Source organism: Oryctolagus cuniculus, chromosome 3 (assembly GCF_051225735.1).
Source record: "Oryctolagus cuniculus isolate XC-2025 breed Fujian yellow rabbit chromosome 3, ASM5122573v1, whole genome shotgun sequence".
Taxonomy (NCBI): Eukaryota; Metazoa; Chordata; class Mammalia; order Lagomorpha; family Leporidae; genus Oryctolagus; species Oryctolagus cuniculus.
The window spans coordinates 89,179,608-89,199,982 of NC_142869.1; the positions used below are offsets into that span (position 1 = coordinate 89,179,608).

The 20,375-nt window shown below is 47.0% G+C and overlaps 1 protein-coding gene across 10 annotated transcripts in view; it reads right to left on the minus strand.

The window, feature by feature from the left end:
- Positions 1 to 20,375, minus strand: part of FMNL2 (formin like 2) — a 337,175-nt gene that overhangs the window by 6,879 nt on the left and 309,921 nt on the right. For 5 of the 10 annotated variants that reach the window (XM_051849553.3, XM_051849545.3, XM_051849549.3 and 2 more), the window contains 11 exons: positions 20,270 to 20,290; positions 17,756 to 17,880; positions 16,478 to 16,680; positions 14,699 to 14,933; positions 13,244 to 13,312; positions 13,052 to 13,132; positions 10,730 to 10,859; positions 7,342 to 7,505; positions 4,435 to 4,536; positions 1,934 to 2,032; positions 1,138 to 1,261 (listed from right to left, as the gene is read on the minus strand). In XM_051849553.3, the coding sequence (XP_051705513.1) occupies positions 1,138 to 1,261; positions 1,934 to 2,032; positions 4,435 to 4,536; positions 7,342 to 7,505; positions 10,730 to 10,859; positions 13,052 to 13,132; positions 13,244 to 13,312; positions 14,699 to 14,933; positions 16,478 to 16,680; positions 17,756 to 17,880; positions 20,270 to 20,290 (1,353 nt within the window). The remainder of the gene's footprint in view (positions 1 to 1,137; positions 1,262 to 1,933; positions 2,033 to 4,434; positions 4,537 to 7,341; positions 7,506 to 10,729; positions 10,860 to 13,051; positions 13,133 to 13,243; positions 13,313 to 14,698; positions 14,934 to 16,477; positions 16,681 to 17,755; positions 17,881 to 20,269; positions 20,291 to 20,375) is intronic. The other 5 variants (XM_051849554.3, XM_051849548.3, XM_051849552.3 and 2 more) reach the window with 1 other exon arrangement.

Here is a 20,375-nt window from a genome sequence, read left to right on the forward strand (position 1 = left end):
GCTCTACTTCCGATCCAGCTCTCTGCTATGGCCTGGGAAAGCAGTACAAGATGGCCCAAGTCCTTGGGCCCCTGTGCCCGCGTGGGAGACCCAGAAGAAGCTCTGGGCTACTGGCTTTGGATCGGTGCAGCTCCTGCTGTTACAGCCAATTGAGGAGTGAACCAGCAGATGGAAGACCTCTCTCTCTGCCTCTCCTTCTCTCTCTGTGTAACTCTTTCAAATAAATCTTGAAAAAAAAAAGGGGGGGGGGGAGGGTACTGTGGGTATGTTTTTATTTTTCTAGGGCCCCTATTTTTGGAAGACATTAAAGCAAAATATTTCCAAGTAGAATATGTATTGGATGTGCTTCAAAATAATCCCAAGGTACATGGGATTCTCTTCACTATGCTTTTGTCTATTTTTGAATTTTCCTATAATAAAAAGCTTATAAGTGTCTTAGACGCTGATACACAGCATTCATGTGCAACAGACATGAAAAAGTCACTTTGTGCCACTGCTACCAGACAATAGCCCAAATTATAATGGTGATCTGTAAGACAAAGTACAGCAACCCAGAAGAATTGGTTCAAACAGGAAACATGAGGCTAGAAGAACCACCCTGGGTTACACATGGTTCCTAGCTGGCAAAACAGCTAGTCACTAGCCCTGGGCTAGAAGCCCACTGGATCATCCATAGTAAAGTACCAGGCCCTGACTTCCTTTTGAGTTCAGGGACTCTGAATTAGAATAAGGAGGCTTCTAACTGGCATGCTGGGGAGAGCCTGCATGAATGGTAGTTAGTACGAAGCTGAGTGGTCTTAGCTACATTTATGTATCAGGCAGGTGGGTAGGGGTGGCCATGAGGAACATGGAGATGATAAAATTGAAAATAATGGAAAACCATTAGGAGAAGCAGCACTGCTGAAACCTACAGGGTTCCAATGATACTGAGATATAGATCTTTCAGAGAGTGTGTTGGGCCAATACCGATGCTGCTATAATGTACTTCAACCCCTAGCATGGAGTCTCTGGGTATAATTCTAGATCTGAACGAAGTTGCCAACCCCTGGGCAAAAGACACTGCAAAATCTGCCTAGAGCCCAGTCCACGTGAGGCTAGTGGGATCTCCACGTGCCACGGTATGGAGACATACTTTACCTGTGATAATGTCTTCAATGGCACCATCTTTTCCCTCATAAACGTGTCTGTTATCTTTCACTTGCCGCCGCCTTAACTCTGCGATCAGTTCTTGCTGCTGCCTCTTTGACTTATGAGAAGGAGACTGAGAGGAAAGAAGGGCACACGTGAGTGGCATCGGCACCCCCTGGAGATCTGAGCAGACTCCAAATGTGCCTGCTTACTTTGTTACACAATTAGCAGCTCAACCCAAATCACAGAGTGTGATCCCAATGCGCTGTGCAAATGCAGGAAGACCCAGGAAGCCGCTGGGGAGCACACAAGCTTTCGCTGGAGGACACACACACACTCCACCCAGTATCAAGGAGAAGGCTGGATCCTATGGCAGCTGGGACTAAGCACAGACTTCTCCTTTACTCAAAGGCTCCCAACGAAGAAAACGATCCCGTGAGGTCATCCTCTACGACACGTACGCTCACTGCCATTCCTCCTGGCAGAGCCCTCCAGGCCAGCACGAATGCGCAGCCGCACGAAACCCTCCATGGACACTAAGCTCTCCTTTCATATCCAACTAAGATTTCTATTCCTGTTCTCTATAAACTTGGAAATGCAACACAAACACGCACTTAGCCTTATTCCAGTGACTGCCTGAACACAATAATGCAGGAGCGACTTCCCACTTGCCACGTTTCCAAGTCCTAGAGGGCAGAGGGCAGGATCCCGGGCAGGTCGGCTCGCTGCCGGGTCTACTCCTGCCTCCCAGGAGCTCCAGAGCACCTCCTCCCGGGCGCCCCTCGCAGGGACTGGGCCCTCTTACCTTTGGGTCCTGTTGCTCCATGAGAGCTTCCTGCTGCAGGAGCTTTTCCATGAGGGCTTGTTCCTGCTTCTTCCTCAGCTCATTTTCCTCTTCCGCTTGCTAGGTAATACGAAAGAACCAAGAAGGTCACATCCATGGAAAAGATGGCAGTCAAGATTTCTCTAAGTCACCACTTGCAAATCCTTAGTGAGTCAGGAATTACAAGGAAATGGAAGATGGAGGAGATGCACCCCATCTGCCCATATTTAACTCTGAGTCCAAGTTCAATGTCCGTCTATCGGTCCCATCTTTCCCAAAGCTGGTCACTGAGGACCACCCCTCAGCACCCACTCACAAGTCCATTCCTACCGATCCTGTCCCTCTGCTCCCACTGCACTCTGTCAGTCCCACTTATCTGAGGGGGCACCTTTCCTTCCGGCATCCATGCTCAGTGATTTTCACGTGAGTTTGTTTTGCTTCCAGAATCCGTCCACCTGCCTACAGCTTCCCAGAAAGCAGGATGGAAGATCCCTCTGCATTTTGCCCGCTGTTGGGGAAAAACCTCCATTACCTAGGCCTCTTGACCCATTTAGGGGCCTCACCAGAGAGATACTTTTGGACTCTCTCTCCCACAGCTCACTCCTTCCCAAGGGAGGCAGGGTGGCTTGTCTGATGAATCTGGGAGAAGGAACTGATCAGGTTCAGCTCAAGCCTCTGGGTCTCTCTCTTCTCTCTCTTCTGAAGCCAGCCTCCCTCAGATACTTCTAATTGTCGAGCTACACACTAAGGGATAGGTCATCTATCTAAATCAGGCCTGAAGTACAAGTTCGCAGACCCAATCCTCCAGCCCAGCTTCTGTCAGCGACAACGTCTGATCTCTGTTGCTCTTGTCTTCAGTTCCATCTTGGATCACACTTGGGAAAGAAAAAGGGGACTAACATCCTAAAGCCCCTGCCTCGGCCCTTAGAGTCCCCAGGTCAGTGCCACAAGAAGACTGTCTGTAACGTGGCAGCTTGGCAAGTGCCTCCCTGAGCCAGCTCAGAAGACCGCCAGGGGAAGAGATGAAGTGGAAGGAACACGCTTAGTGCACTGTCTGCTCTACTCAGACCCTTGCTGAAGCCGGGGACTGTGCGGCAGTTTTTTTTTTTTTTTTTTTTTTTTTTTTTTTTTTTTTTTGACAGGCAGAGTGGACAGTGAGAGAGAGAGACAGAGAGAAAGGTCTTCCTTTTGCCGTTGGTTCACCCTCCAATGGCCGCCGCGGCCGGCGCGCTGCGGCCGGCGCACCGCGCTGATCCGATGGCAGGAGCCAGGAGCCAGGTGCTTTTCCTGGTCTCCCATGGGGTGCAGGGCCCAAGCACCTGGGCCATCCTCCACTGCACTCCCGGGCCACAGCAGAGGGCTGGCCTGGAAGAGGGGCAACCGGGACAGAATCCGGTGCCCCAACCGGGACTAGAACCCGGTGTGCCGGCGCCGCTAGGCGGAGGATTAGCCTAGTGAGCCGCGGCGCCGGCCTGTGCGGCAGTTTTATAACGGCATACATTTTAGGTTTTGACCTTAGACTGCACCTCAGGCCGCCTCTGCAGCTCACTGGCACTGCCAGCCGGGGACTGTGGGATATCAGTGAGCAGCAGGTGCTGGCCAAGGACCTTCCCATTGCTCCCAGCCCACCCAGTGCCTTGCACTTGGCAGATAGCGCTGCGTGTCTACCCCACTGCCAGTGCCTCCTGAGATCCCTGCTGAGAGAAGGCAGCTCAATATTTTATCTTTTGCAGTTTCAGTTAAAGGCTCAAGGATGACTCTCCGAAGCCATCAGTCACAGTGGTGTTATTCCCAATGGGATTTTCCCCAGAAGTACAGAAAATCCTGCCACATCCTTCACCCCCTCTCCAACAAACACTTGTCCTGCCACCGCTGACACCAATAGAGACTGCAAAGTTTCCCATGTGAGATGATAAAATCTTCTAAAGTCTTCCTTGTCATTCTTTCTCGAAGAACAAGCTGTTTGGACACAGACCTCTCTCCAAGTCAAACACGTTTTCATGACCGTGGTCCTCGATTATATCCAAGAGGGACTCCCATGGAAAGGGCTGTTACTGCTCCAGACAAAGCAACAGGGAGCAGCAGCCGTCCTCCGCAGCACCAGTCTTCAGTCCACTCTGCAGAAGCGCCAGCTAAAAGGCCAGGGCTTGCCCTGCAGGCTCTCCCTGACGGCAGCTGCACACCTGCGCCCTGGGTGGCAGCTCATTTACACAACTCCATGGGAAGACTGCATTTTCTAAATCCCTTACCTTGTCTGCATGGGTCACCATACAAGAATGGGGTGCCAAGGGGCTGGGAGCACCTCACCTACTCCCAGGGGGCAGCCAGGAGACTAGCCCAGTAGACAAAGACCAGGAATGGCCTGAGGGCCCAAGGAGCTCTCCGGCTCCACCTCACAGACCTGCTGCCCAGGGAACCGGGAGGCCCCGGCAGGGTGGCAGGGGCTCAGGGACGGCTTCACAGCACACCCTCCTCCTGCTTACCTTATAAGCTTTCACAAAGCGAACGAAGACGGGAAAGAAGACAGAAGGCGGCGTTGTCTTGGGGTTTTCGCCAAAGTATTTCACCACATCATCAAAGGCATCCTGTGAGGAAGCACATTTCTCGTGAACTGCAGTGGCTCCAGCGTTTGACCCTGCTGCTCGGGGCTCCCACAGCACCGCGTGCCTGCTGCTTTCTTCCCTTCCCAGACATCACCCCTGTAGGTCTCACCACAGGCAACCAGGCAGTGGAACAGCAGGGCAGGGGGATTCCTCTGTGGGACACCCTAAGCCTTCTACACACCCCTCCTCTCCACACACACACACACACACACACACACATCAAATTCAGAGCCACTGTCTTCAAGAGCTTCCTAAGGACACTGAAGAATCTCACTTAGAAGAAATCTCAGGTCACTCTGACTGCAAATCCTAATTTCTACTTTCAGTGGTCCCATGACATCCCCATACAGGGCACTTAAGAAGTTCATTTGACTCCATTTGACTCTTCTGTGATACAGGATAGCCCCAAACAGAGCCCCCTCCTGAGTTCCCCCATCACTCTGCCTCCCTTTCTATAACGGTGCGCAGTTCATTGTTTCCCATGTTTGCCTACATGAAGGGACTTCAGAGACATCATGGAAAATAGAGATCAGAAACAAAAACTAACAACTTTGCAACATAAACTCCATCAAGTCTGAGACACTTTGGTCATGATGCTACTCATTCAGTGGATTTTTAAAGCACTGAAGATGCTGGTAATTTAATCATTCTAATACAATGATTTTTACATTACTAACTGAAGAAAGACGGGTGCCTTAAAGATTTTTTTTAAAGATTTACTTATTCATTTGAAAGGCAGAGTTACAGAGAAAGACACTAGTGAGATCTATCTGCTGGTTCACTCCCTAAATGGCCTCAACAGCCAGAGCAGGGCCAATCCAAAGCCAGGAGTGTCTTCCTGGTCTCTCACATGGGTGCAGGGGCTCAAGCACTTGGGCCATCCTTCGCTGCTTTCCCAAGCCATTAGCAGGGAGCTGGATTGGAAGTGGAGCAGCTGGGACTCGAACAGACTCCCATATGTGTTGCCAGCACTTGCAGGCAGTGGCTTTACCTGCTATGCCAACATGCTGCCAGCCCAAGATTTCTTTTTAAGGTGAGGAACCAAAAGGAAGTCAGAATGAGGGGCAGGCGTTGTGGCGAAGCGGATTAAGCTACTGTGCTTGTGATGCCCACATCCCACATTAGGCCTGAATCTGCCGCTGCTTCTGCTTTAACTTCCTGCTAGCACACCTAGGGGGCAGCAGATGATGGCTCAAACTAAGTCCCTGCCACTTGGGCGGGAAACCTGGAAGAGCTCCTGGTTCCTGGCTTCCATGTGGCCCAGTCCTGGCTGATGCAGGCATGTGGGGAGTGAACCAGAAGATGGAAGATTGATCCATCTCTCTCCCTCACTCTCTTTGCCTTTCAAATAAATAAAAAAAAAAAAAAAAAAAAAAAAAGTCAGAATGCGCCAAATCAGTACTATAAGGTGGATGCCTAATGATTTCTCATTAAAATGCTACAAAACCGGCCTTGTTTCACAAAAAGCATGAGTAGGAGTACTGTCTTGGGGAACACTCTCTGATGAGGGTGTCCTGAACATTTTTGCTGTGAAAGCTTTGGCTAACTTTTTCAAGCACTCGCCTAACAAGCTGGTATTACTGTTCTTTGGGCCTCCAGAAAATCAACAAGCAAAAATGCCTTGAGCATTCCCCCAAATTGTTGTTGTGACCTTTGCCCTTGAGTGGTCTGCATTTGTTTTGGCTCAATCATGTCTACCTCTGGATAGCCACTGCTTGGATCATGCTCTGTCCTCAGGATCATCCTAGTAAAGCCACGATTCATCTCCTCCCCAAGTCTCCAAAGAAATGCTTCAGGATCTTGATTCCATTTGTTTTAAACTGCCATTGAAATCTCTGCTCGTGTCTGCAGCTGGTGTAGGCACAACAGTTTTGGTACCCCCCACCCCAAGCAGAAAGTTTGCTCTACTTTATTTTTTCAGTCAGCATTGTGTAAACTAAACCAAGTAAGGTATCTGCGCTGTTGACTACTGTTTTAGGTGTTAATCGCTGATCCTTTTCAACTAGGGCACGAACAAAATTAATTTTCTCCTTACAAATTGATGGTCTGTTACTGCAGGTTTCATTTTCAGCATTATCTTGTTCCTGGTTCAAAGAAGTTAACCAATTGTAAATTGCTGGTTTCTTTGGGGGCACTGTTCCCATAAACTTTTCATAAAGTGTCAACGATTTTATCATTCTTCCACCCAAGCTTCACCATCAATTAGACATTTGTTCTTGCTTCAATTTTAGCAGGATTCATGCTGCTCTGATAGAAGCTGTTTGCAAACAGATGTCTTATCTTTACAAACGCCTCAAACTAGATCCTGTTCAGTTGTGTTACAGTAAGTCAGGAGGAGTTTGTTTTGGAGCAGAAAAATCTTGAAATTCATGCATAGTTTTTTTCAATCACGCGTTTTCCATGAACCCTTTGAAGATCCCTCACGTATCAGCAACCTCTGGGGCAGTATAAGATTTTCGAGGTCAAGATTTACAGAAACCTGGTACACCAGGAAGACTGCTTTAATGAACAGACACCTGACACCTGCTGGTTGAACTTAATGCAGGACCCATACTGGAGGGAGTCTAAGAGTGGAAAGAGAGGGCAAGGAGGTCTGCAGAAGCGGATAAAGATCCCCAACTAGAAAAGGATGATGAGCAAACGACGCACTTCCAAGGAAAACATTGGAGAAAGACACCCATCTAACGATCTTCACCTACCTAAGAAATGCAACATTTCCCCACCGCCCAGGGCCTTTGCCCCAGGTGGCTTGTAAGGACCCGGTATCTTTCCTGTGACAGTACTGACCTGGGCGATCTTGGCGTCGTCCTGCAGCTTCTTCAGCTTCCCCTCATTGTTGAGGATGAACTCCTTCAGCAGTGTGTTGTGGTCGTGCATGGTGTACTCCCTCTTGGTCAAGTCCATGCCCCTCTGGAGCTCCTTGACATCCAGTAAAACATTCTCAAGGGAGACTGAGAGAGAACCAATGTCCCAGTGAGTCTCAAGGACGGCCACAACAGCATAGCAAGGCTGGCTCGTAAGCCAAGTTCTCTGTTGACTCTTGGGCTTGTTTCAAGAAATTTAGATCTGGTGTCTAGTTTTTGGTGCAGAGATCCTATCACTATGAATAATTTACTAAGTGCTCACTTTGAAGCACTACATTAAATTCTTTATAAGCACCAAATCATTTATACCATTAGTTTATTTTGCCAATAAAGAAAAGTAGCACAAAGAGGTTCCACATCCTGCCCTGGGTCAGGCAGTTAACAGAAGGTAGAAAAAGAGTTCAGGCTATGGTACAGACTCCAAATCCATTTCTCCTACGGGAAACAGTCTAGCTGGTGACCTGCAGGTTCTGAGCTCCCCAACCGTGACACGCCTGTCAGCGTTCACCCTGCGGCTCTCCAGCAGGGAGCAGCATTTTGCCTGTTGCACTATCTCTATGTTGACCACAGGCCCCCAAAGCAACCTTAGATTCTTTTTGTGAAACTAAGCGACCCTTCCTTGCTTCAGAACGGTTAGGCATGAACTTTCCCATCTGCAGTGTGGCCACCTGCCAGGGCAGGCCCCTTCCAGGAACCTCCTGAGCTTGCTTCCCATGAGAAGTCTGGTGGAACAAGGTCAGAGTCCCCCTACACACCCACCCCTCCCCCTGTCGCCTTGTTGACTGATTCAACTCTACACATGAATGAATTATAAAACAACGTAGGAGGTTTTCCCCTCACCAGACTTATACTATCTTATTCATCTCTGATTCTCCAATACTTATGAGAGTGTCAGTTCTACAGAAGGTACTCAGAAGTATTCTCTGGGTAAATGAAGGACTGAAGACAGGAGAGAAGGTGCAAAGAACGTGTGATGGCCCATCCAGGCACAGGGGAGCCAGCAGAGAATGAACAGTTCAATCGAGAGCACCCTAGTCTCCCCCATTTTCCCGTCGATTTCTTTTTTTCAAATAATACTTTTTGGGAATCTCACTTTGGGGAAAAATGTGCTAATTATAATTAGTAAAGCAGAAATTTTCTGAACTTTTTTCTTTTTTTATTTTGACAGGCAGAGTTAGAGAGAGAGAGACAGAGAGAAAGGTCTTCCTTCCGTTGGTTCACCCTCCAAATGGCTGCTACAGCTGGTGTGCTGCATCGATCCGAAGCCAGGAGCCAGGTGCTTCTCCTGGTCTCCCATGCGGGTGCAGGGCCCAAGCACTTGGGCCATCCTCCACTACCTTCCCAGGCCACAGCAGAGAGCTGGACTGGAAGAGGGGCAACCGGGACAGAATCCGGTGCCCCAAGCGGTACTAGAACCTGGGGTGCCAGCACCACAGGCGGAGGATTAGCCCAGTGAGCCGCAGCGCCGGCCAACTTCTTTCTTAACTAGAACTACAGTACTGAAGAACTAACTGAAACAAAAGGATATCTGAAAGGTGGAAAACCACCCCATTCAGAACAAATTCTAACTGCCTCACCAACACTGAATACGTCTATCCCAGCCTACAAAATCATAGCCACTTCCTCTCAGTCTCCACCAGGCCAACAGCCTATCTATCCCAGCAACAATCTATCACCCCATTCATTTTTTTCACCATCCAGTTTGCCAAGGGCTGAGGGAATTGTAAAGACAAGTAACATTTGGTGCCGGTGGGTTAAGCTGCTGTCTGCAATGCTTGCATCACATATGGGCGTCAGTTTGAGTTCTAGCTGCTCCATTTCTGATCCAACTCCTTGCTAATGGCCTGGAAAAAGCAGCAGAGGAGGGGCCAATAGGCTAAGCCTCTACCTGTGGCGCCAGCATCCCATATGGGTGCTGATTCCTGTCCTGGCTGCTCCTCTCTCGATCTAGCTCCCACCTGATGACCTGGGAAAGCAGTAGAAGGTGGCTCCAGTGCTTGGGCCCCTGCACCTGTGTGGGAGACCTGGAAGAAGCTCCTGGCTCCTGGCTTTGGACAGGCTCAGCTCTGGCCGTTGCGGTCATCTGTGGAATGAGCCAGTGGATGTAAGATCTTTGTATCTCTCCCTCTCTCTGACTGTAACTCTACTTGTCAAGTAAATAAACTCCTAAAAATAAAAATAAAAAAAGCAGCAGGGGAAGCCCCAAGTGTTTGGGTCCCTGCTACCCACATGAGAGACCTGAATGAAGCTTCTGGCCCCTGGCTTCGGCCTGGCTCAGCCATGGCTATTCACTCTGGGGAGTGAACCAGTGGATGGAGGATCTCTATTTACCTTTGTCTGTAACCTTTCAAATACATAAATAAATAAACCTTTAAAAAAACATAAAACTTGATTATACCCTTAAGAAGTACAGCGGTTGCAATAGACATGCATGTTGTGATGGGTAAATTAGGTACTAGAGGGGAGCCTAGAGTGCCTTTAGCCTGGCTGAGGTCAGAGAAGGCCTCACCTCAAAGATTTGCTAAGTCCGGAGTAAACCTCAGGAATCTGAATTGTTAACACATACTGGCAGCTAGGGATCAAGGTCACAATCTGAAAATCACAGCCCGTACATAACTCAAAGAACAACCTGCATGTCCTTCATTTTTCTAATATTCTGCTGAAAGCACACGAGTAAATCAGACGACAGACTACTCGACAGGAAATACCACTGGGGTTCTAGTCTTGTTTCCAACACTTTCCACTCATGTGACCTCACCTGACAGTTAACCTCTAAAAATTCCAATCTCCTCACCTACAACATAGGAATCCTGTGACCTATATATCCCAGGTATCTTAGAGTCACTGATGATTTAAATCAGAAAATGCCGAACAGTTTAGCTAAGTAGCAAACAAGAAGTAGTGACAATCTGGTGATCAGGCAAAGGCGAAGTGTACAGAAACGCCACATCTCAGTCAGTGTAATGGCACACAAATTAAGAATATTTCCTTGGGGGTGATTCTCACATTCTCATTTTCCCATTTCAGCCAGCAGCAATAGAGCGCACAGGGCAATGAACGCACGAGGGAAGGCATATGGGTCTCCAAGGCCTGGATCTTCAGAGAGATGGCTTCACGCTCACATTCATGGTACCTCTCAGCAGGGAACGCCACCACGGCCACGTTCTAGCTCAGCTTGACTTCTCAGCCTTGCCTTTTAAGTGGGTTTTGAAGAGTGTCTGCCTTAGCAGGGGCTGGCTAAAACAATGACTTGGCCAATGACTAGAGTCGGCAACTACCCAAGAGGAGCACAAACAGCTAACATCAAGTACCTGCGGCAGCTTTTTCTACGTAATGCAGCTCATTGTAAAACAGGGACACTTGGTGATATTTCTCTTTTACAACATTCGAGATATAGTGCAACAGCGTTTGCTTCCGGTCTGTGGACTTGGTGTCTAAGAGCTGAAAAAGGAAGGGAGCACAGTTAGGTGCAAACACATGAATGAGAGGGGAGCTACCCACCAGGCGATGATTGCCCACTGGAGTAAACAAATGAGCCAGATCCCCCAGCAGCTTGACAAAGATATTCCCAGAGGAGACTCAAGACTCGGAGTGTTCTTCAGCAAACCGGGAGGGCTTCCTGGCCACGGGAGATGCTCAACTGTAGTGATGAATCTACGCTGCAAGTGGGTCGCACTTCCACGTAGATGAACTCCCTGCCTCTGCTACTCCACCTCCCCAGCTTTAAGAGCAGCAGACTCCAGCTGTAGTGCCCCTCAAAGTGAAGGAACCGAGCGGAAGTGAAAGGTGGAGCCAGCAGGTGAGCGCAGGTGTCCCCGACGCAGGGCTTCTGCACTGCAGTCTGCACTTCTGGCTCCACTCCTCTCCTGCTCTCCAGCTTCTAATACAGTTGGCCTTCTGAATCCAAGAATTCTGCATCTGTGTGGTTCAATCAACCACAGGCTGAACCGAGTTTTTTTTTTAGATTATATCTGTAGTGAATGAGTACATTTTTCCTGTTGTTATTCCCTCCGTAACAGAGGATAGCAAACATTAACAAAGCATTTATGTTGTATGAGGTACTGCAAGTAATCTAGAGAGGCAGGTGTTGTGGTACAACAGCTTAAGCCAACGCTTCTGCTTCTAGCTTCCTGCTCATGCACCTAAAAGGCAGCAGATGAGGAGTCCCTGCCTCCTGCTTCCGCCTGGTCTAGTGCTGACTGTTGCAGCCATCTGGGCAGTGAACCAGTGGATGGATGATCTGTCCTTCATTCTCTTTCACTTTTTCAAATAAATAAAGACAGTGGTGCAGCCGGGACTTGACCGGTGCTCATATGTGATGCTGGAATTGTAGGTGATGTGCCACAATGTCAGCCTAATAAATGAAAATCTTAAAAAAAAATGAAGGTTATAAGAGGATACATGTTGATCATATGCTAATAGTACACCATTCTACATAACAGACCTCAGCATCTTTAGCTTGGCAAGGCAGGACTGTACCCAATTCCCAGAGGGGACTGAAGGACAACTGTGTGCTTAACTTACTGTGCTGGAAGCCAGAAGTGTGACTGACTGGACCCTCCCTACCCGATCACCACGTCTCCCCGCCTGCAGATGCATCCAGGGCCCAACCTTCCACATGCGAGCCACACCAGAGAGGGCTCAACGGAGTAGTTTCTCTACTCCTATTCATATCATGCAGGCGATTCTGAAGGTCAGAGCACCTTTTACTAGGCAGTCGAAAAATAATTTTTAAAAAAGGATGGAAAAGTACAAAAAAGTAAATAAGTCTTTTTTTAAAAAGTAGTTGGAAAAAATTCCCTAATTCCCTCTGACCTCTGTTACAATTTTAACCCATTTACATTCATTCCCTTTTTCGACCTGTGTTACTAATCTGAAGTTAAACTTCACCTGCAATTTATAATGATTTCTTTTCTACACATGAGATTACCTATTTTTAAAAAAGATTTATTTATTTATTTGAAAGAGTTATACAGAGAGAAGAGAGGCAGAGAGAGAGAGAGAGAGGTCTTCCATCGACTGGTTCACTCCCCTATTGGCCGCAACGGCCGAAGCTGTGCCAGGATCCGGAGCCAGGAGCTTCCTCCAGGTCTCCCACGTGGGTACAGGGGTCCAAGGACTTGGGCCATCTTCTACTGCTTTCCCAGGCCATAGCAGAGAGCTGGATTGGAAGTGGAGCAGCTGAGACTAGAACTGGCGCCCATATGGGATGCCAGTGCTTCAGGCCAGGGCATTAACCCGCTGCGCAACAGCACCGGCCCCAAATTACCTATTTCTTTAAAAACTCTTTTCAAGTATTTTAACAGCTGCAGTTCACTGTATTAACCACTCTTATGGCATATTTAATCATTTCCCACAAGCCTGGACCTTCAGAGTGTTACCAGTTGTGTGCAAGTGTAAGTAAAACATGACATTCCTAATTCATACTCCTGAGGAAAGATTCCTAGAAAGGGAAATACCATGGCGGTAAGTGCTCAAGTGACAGCCCCAGGGTCCCCCAACTAGCACAGAATCTTCACCACATCTACGCCCTCTTTGAAAAGCAGACCCGCACCCTTGACTCCAGCCATGAATCTTGGCCAGCTGTTTGTCCCAGGATCAAATAGTTCTTACAGTTCTCTCAGCCCACTCACCAAATCCAAACTCTGAAGCTTAAATCCATAAACTGCTCCTCGTTTACTGCTATTCATGTAGTTTCCAAGCGCCAAGATGATCTGCGAGAGAGAAAGAGAAAAAAAGATGCCCTCAGTACAACAGCCCAGGCCCTAGAGCGCAGCTGACACATGGGCTCTTCACGCACGCACACAAGGAAAAGCGTCACTTGCCTCCAGAATCTTCTTGAGCTTTTGGGATGACTTGATAGAGACCGACGCTGCTATGACTGCGTGCAGTTGCTAGATGCCAAGAAAAGGTCGGACATGTGGGAGAGAAAGACACATTAAATACGGCAAACGAACTGCAAGCTAAAAATGAACACGGGAGAAAGCAGTTCTGCATTTAGATCTTGAAATTCTGTTTTTCTTAAGGCTGACAAACTTGGTTGTCCTGCTGGGTCTTCAGCGACCATATGGTTATGAGTACACTTGGCAATAACAAGGAACACAGTAAATTGCTTATTGTAACAGCTGCAACCAATCTATAATCAACAAGACTCAAGAGCCGGGAGTCAGCAGGCTCTTTCCACAGAACTCAATTCCCAGCCCTCTATTTCTAATTAGATCATACAACTTCTATTTGTAAACCAAAGGAGCTGTTCAAGAGTGAATAACAAACAAACAAGGAAACAAATTCTCAAAATAGGTTTTAAACAGATGTACTACTATAATCAGTAATAACAAAAGGTAACCTAGAAAGAGAACTGGGAAAGACCTGAAGTCTATGATATCTTAAGTCTCCACCAGCTTAATGCCAGGACACCGGAGATGAGCGTCTATTATCCTAAATGACCACAGTCTAGTGTAACAAGCGTCCAAGGAAGAAAACGCCCATGGTGAATTTGATGCTTCCAATGAAAGCTCCCAAGGCTGCTCCAAAGACAAGGAATCATGTTTAGAAATGAAGACATTTTCAGTATTTTCCATCCTGCCAAGGGACTAATATCTCCAGGAGGGGACCAAGTGGTTTTCCTTGTGCTTTTTAAAGAAATGTCCTTTGGCCGGCGCCGCGGCTCACTAGGCTAATCCTCCGCCTAGCGGCGCCGGCACACTGGGTTCTAGTCCCGGTCAGGGCGCCGGATTCTGTCCCGGTTGCCCCTCTTCCAGGCCAGCCCTCTGCTGTGGCCAGGGAGTGCAGTGGAGGATGGCCCAGGTGCTTGGGCCCTGCACCCCATGGGAGACCAGGAAAAGCACCTGGCTCCTGGCTCCTGCCATCGGATCAGCGCGGTGCGCTGGTCGCAGCGCGCCGGCCGCGGCGGCCATTGGAGGGTGAACCAACGGCAAAAAGGAAGACCCTTCTCTCTCTCTCTCTCTCTCACTGTCCACTCTGCCTGTCAAAAAATAAAAAATAAAGAAATGTCCTTTGAAATTCAGAGGAATCTGCAGACATAGATCTGCATTCTCCTGGGAGACCAGTAATATGGAATATGATAATGCACCATTTTTAAATTTACTTCATGTATACAATGTAAAAAGGAGGGCTGAAATAAAAAATGAAAACTAGAAAATGCTGAGTCTTTAAACCCTGTTGTACTTACTGCAATTCTGGGCAATAATAATAAAAACAAATTCTCTATGCCATTGGATCCCCCCTCCCCCCGCCCCCGTCAGAGTTGGTCTACTCACGGGAGTCAGCATCTGGATGCTCTCAGCGAAGTTCCCAATGAAGGCCATGATGGTCATCTTCTGCATGAGCCTCTCAATTTTACTGAACTGCATCATGAACCGGTCTTCATCCGACAGGTTCTCCAGGGGCTTCCGTTCCCGCTCGTAGAGCCGCAGCACTTTCACCTCGTTCTCGGTCGGCAAGAACCTCATCAAGCATTCTACAAAGTCTACAGGCAATGTCTTCAAGTCAAATCTGAAGACAGGTGTGCACAGATTCAGCGTTAGAGAGGAAACCTCCTGCCCCCTCTTCACACTTCCCATCTGGTCCAGCTCATCACTGCCAGGCTGACAAGTGTAAGATTTCTGCAGCTACAAGTCCAAAGCCCAGTCTTGTTGCTGGTTCCCGACTGCACATCAGGTACCTTTCTTGATTCTTCCTGAAAGCCTAGACCTTATCTTAGCTTTCTACCCCCAGTTTTAGGTCACTGGCACTGCTCCAAGCCTCTAGAAATCAACAGGAAATGAAAGCAGGAAGAGGCTAAATGAAAGCTGAAACATCTGATGGTTAAATTGTCCAAGGACACTATTTGTAGGCTTTGTAAAATACTGCTAATTAAGAACATTAACACTGTACACACCACCACAGAGTATCCAGTGCACCCTACAGATATTTCAATTAAACTAATAGTCTGCAATAATTTTCTTTGAAAAAAAAAAAAATACCTCCAAATGCCTACACTAAATGCCTAAGAGCACACATTCCATGAAGAAATATCAAGTTTTTGCAGAGTTGTGCTCAATTTGAACAAATTAAGTGTTTGCTACTACCTCTATTTCATTTTCTGCATGATCTTTGTTCAGCAAATAATACAATTATATTTAATCATCATGATAAACAAGGTATATCAAGATTAAAAACTAGGCTGCATATCAGGTTCCAACATTAGAAATCAGAACAGACTGTAGGAGGCACTAGACTATTAGATTATGATTCTGGCTGAAGACACAGAATTGAAGAAAACAATTTATCAGGGTCATCTACTCTAGGAATCACTGACCTAAATTTTTAAGATACCAATTTATGAAGAATTAGCTCTGAAAACATTTAATAACATCCTTATCACATTTGAGTGTTACCAAGGCAACAAGAATAGTAGAAAGATTGTTCCAATAGAAAAGTAAATAAAGCCAAAGCCTTCTGTGCAGTTCGGGAATTAAAAGAGAACTTTGTTTAAAATGTCCTGACAGTACTGGGAGCAACAGAACTCACGTTCCTATAGCTATGAATTAAAATACACATCTGTATCATATTTATATCTGGCATTGAACTATTTCATTCCACAAATGCCATCAAATTTGTGTCCAAAATATGGATAAAATCCAGATACTCCAGAGTGAACTGACATTTTCTTCCTTTTCTTAACATCTGCAACACTTGGCTCAATTTTCCTTTTATGTAAGCCTTGCTGTGGGCCTACGTAAAAGAGCAGACCGAGATAATAAATGACGTCACAATCCAGATGTTACTCTTCTGAAACAATTAGTAAGTCATTCTAACAGAGCACTCCCTGGGGAATCTCCAGTCCACCTCGTGAGTGCTAGCATCTCATTCAGCTGAGGGAGCACACGTGTAACACAGGGAATCTCTCTCTAATGTGGAGACCGAAAATTGCCCCATCTTCTATCTCAGATCTTGCTACATTATTAAAATATTTGCTGTTGATTCCTAGCTTTCTTATTTGCATTTTTCTCCTAACCACACTTGCATATGATTCAGCCAGAATATCCTGAACTTACATGTGAATAGCTTTACATATCTCATCCGCAGTCTTCCCAGCTTTCCTTAAAGTTATGGCAAGATTTTTGGCCCTGTTTGCTTCTAGCAACGTCACTTTGCTCGATCCCTTCTGTGTTATCTTCTGTTTGCTTGAAGACAGATCAATGGCAGGACCTTGAGCTTTTGTCTTGAATATTTCCTCAAATTCATCCACATTTAAATCCTGGGGAGGGGAGAGGCAGGACATGGGCAAACTGTATCCTTCTGAAAAAGTCAGTCTGAAAGCCACCATTTAGCTTTGTAAGCAAAACCCTTATTTTTTTCTATCAAGTATGTGTCTTTGCTCATGGCTTGCCCTGTTTTTTCTGTTTTTGTTAGAGTGCAACATCGACCCATAAACATAAGTGGACACCTTAAGTGGACTGACTCCAACAGCCAATTCCATTACCTTTCCATCATTAGCTTGCACAGGCAGCTGCCACAGAGTACAACTACCACCAAGCAAGGCACTGAGTTATTCACTTACAGTTCAGTCAAGGGATTTTAGGCCCCTTTATAAATTAAGACAAGAAACTGTATCAGATATAGACATGGGTAATTTGACAAGTCTGAAAAACTGGAACCAACAGTTCCAGTTTGTTTTGGTGTTAAAAAAAAAAGGTTGGAAACCATAAACTTTTTTCATACTAATCTTCAAAGAACTTTTTGAAGACTCCTTGTATTTTGTGTCATACACCGAAAATGTTCAAAACTTTACTGGGGCTGGTGCTATAGCATAGCAGGTTAAGCCTCCACCTACAGTGCCGGCATTCCATCTGGGTGCCAGTTCGAGTCCCAGCTGCTCCACTTCCCTACCAGCTCCCTATTAATGGACTGAGAAAATAGTGGAAGGCAGCCCAAGTCCTTGGGCCTCTGCAACTGCTTGGGAGACCTAAAAGAAGCTCCTGGCTCCTGACTTCGTTTTGGCTCAGCTCTGGCCATTGTGGCCATTTGGGGAGTGAACCAATGGATGAAAGATCTTTCTCTGTCTCTCCCTCTCTATAACTCTGCCTCTCAAATAAATTATCTTTTTTATATAAAAAATTACTCCATTTACTCCATTTTACAACACAGTTTTAGAGCCACCTTACAAAATAGCATACCATTTTATTCTTTGCTTTTATCCATTAGTTGTCTCTTTCTATCCAGGCACTTACAGACATCAGTACTTTATTACATGAAACCTGCAGGAGGTTGGAGCATCCTCTGTGGCTCTGCTGCACAGGGGGCCCCTAGTTTCTAACCAACGAGAGAGATACCTCCAGAATACGCTCGTCGTCGATTTCATTGAAGACGGTGCCATTAATCTGATTGGGCTTCAGGGCTACCCAGTTAAACACCGGCATTCTGAACTTCGTCTTGATTGGCTTCTTAATTTTCACAGCTGAAGATATCACAAGAGAATAAAATGACAATCCCATCAAGGCTCTGAAACCCTCAGGGACAATCAGACAACAGTCCTTGCAGATGACACTTCAACACTGGAGGAAGGCTGGCAAGAGGTGCCCCGTGTTTACAAATAATGGGAAATGCACAAGGTTTTGGCCTGAGCATCTGAGGCTGCCATTTGGTTGACTGACACAGCAGTGTATTAAAAGTTTTCCAAGGGACTGGACTTTTTGTTTTAATTCAGGTAATGGCATTATTGCTTTATAGTTATAAAATATTAAGACAATATTTCAGACATTGCTTGGGAGCAAAAATTATTATGAGTATTATTAGATAGTAAAAATGGCAAAGAATGTCAAATTCTTGCTATTACACACACATATTTACCCAAAAGTCTTTAAAAATGATCAGAGACTGCAGAGAGTGGCCGCCTAAACCTCCGGGAACATGACATCAAGAAGACTGAGTTTCAGCCATGACAATGGACATTATACTGGCTGCTAAGCTATTCCAAACAGACTAATGGCAATGGCCTATATTGGAAAATGTTTAAGATGACTGGGGGGGGGGTAGGGGGGTGCCGGTGCTGTGGCACAGAGGATAAAGCTGCTTCCTGCAGTGCTGGCATCCCACATGGTTCGTGTCCTGGCTGTTTCTCTTCCGATCCAGCTCTCTGCTATGGCCTGGGAGGCAGCAGAAGATGGCCCAAGTGCGGGGGCCCCTGCACCCACATGGGAGACATGAAAAGAAGCTCCAAGCTCCTGGCTTCAGATTGGCCTAGCTCTGGCTATTGCAGCCATTTGGGGAGTGAAGCAGTGGATGGAAGCCCTGTCTGTCTCTGCCTCTCAAATAAATAAATCAATCTTAAAAAACAAAAACAAAACAAAACAAAAAAAACAGAAGGGTACTTAGAAATCAAGCAATCACTTTGTTTCTCAAGAAGGGCTATGGTTTCCCTCTCTCCTTTTTAAAAAGCAATCAGCTCGGTCTGAGTAGGAGATGTGAAAGAATCTATTACAAACACTGCAAACCTCTCTCTAGAGAGATGAGGTCTACCTTTAAGGGGCCTGAGGAGTAGCAACCCCTCTCACCTTTGGGGAAATGAGCTCAAAAAGGCAATTCATTTAAAATTCTGTTTGTGAATTAAACATCCTAAGAAGCCTTCCTAAGCCACTTAAGTGAACACACTGACTATCCCCTGCCTGTCCACCACCTTATTTGGGAGCTTAGCTATTTACCATTATTAGCAAGGGAGGGGCCTCTTGAGTGCTTCTATGCAAAACAAAATGGAAGCAACTTACACGGAGCTCTTGTCTGCCTGCCTGCCTCAGCTGGTGGTGACTGAGACAGCGAGACAGGGACAGACAGTGCCTCTCATTCCTCCAGAGTTACAAAGGTCACAGGGACAGGTAACTGCATCTGAAGAACCCCCACAAAAGCATGCAGGAACACAGAGACACAGCTTTTGCCAAACCAGCCATTTCTAGCACCAAATGGGACACCTTCGTTCCCACTGCCCAGCGGAGTCAAAACCTTGCCACACTTCATGCCTGTCTCTGCTCCCCAGGAAAACCAGCATGCTCTCTATGGATGAAGAACAGATCTTGCTTGAGTGTGACGCTTCAGCATGCTGGCCGTCCTGGGGGACAGGGGTGGGCTGTGGAGGTGTTGGCACGGGGAACAGGGAGGGCTCTTATCGTCATCTGCGGTGACAGGTGAGGCTGCTGCCGTTGGCTCCTGACCTTCCCTGCACAGACACTGCAGGCTCTGGTGCTCACTAGAAGTCTCTGCCTTTGCAGCCGCATTCTTGCAGCTCTTTAGCAGGAGGTCAGAACGTTCCCCTTGGAATGGTTCTCCTGACTCTCACTGGGGTACCGGGGTGGGGAAGATCACGAGAGGAACAAAGGTGACCACAAAACGCAAGTATTTTATACTTCTGCATCTCCAGAGTTCAGTCCCAACAAAGTGGCTCTAGGTGGGTGGACATTCCACAGCATGAGCCAGAGAGCAAGAGGAGGGGACTGGAAATGGGACACCGGGCAGCTCTCCCTCGTCCACGTTTCCTCAGAATCAGCCTAAAATTTAGATTGCAGCCTCAGTTCCAACTATGAAAATGAAACCCCTCAAGGAAGAGGTCCTCCCCTCAGAGGGAGAGGAACATGGCACATGAATCCAGGACGTCTGCGGAAAGGACAATGACCTCTTCTCCAGGAGAACTGTCGTGTGTGGGCAAACCTCGAGGAACAGCCGGCCAGCACCCAGACTCCCCGCGCACACAAAGTCAAAATGCAATGGATCGAAGTAAGATGGGGTGAAAAGATGTCAAGGCACAGTGTGACCAACACAAGGCAAATACCCAACACACTCAGTGAGGAGCAACCTACAGAAAAGCTTGATGGGCCCATCTTTTGTGGAAGCAGAAAGAACAGAGAAAATACAAAGAAAAAAAAATTAGATATGGTTAGAGTCAGGTGGCCCAGCAGTTCACGC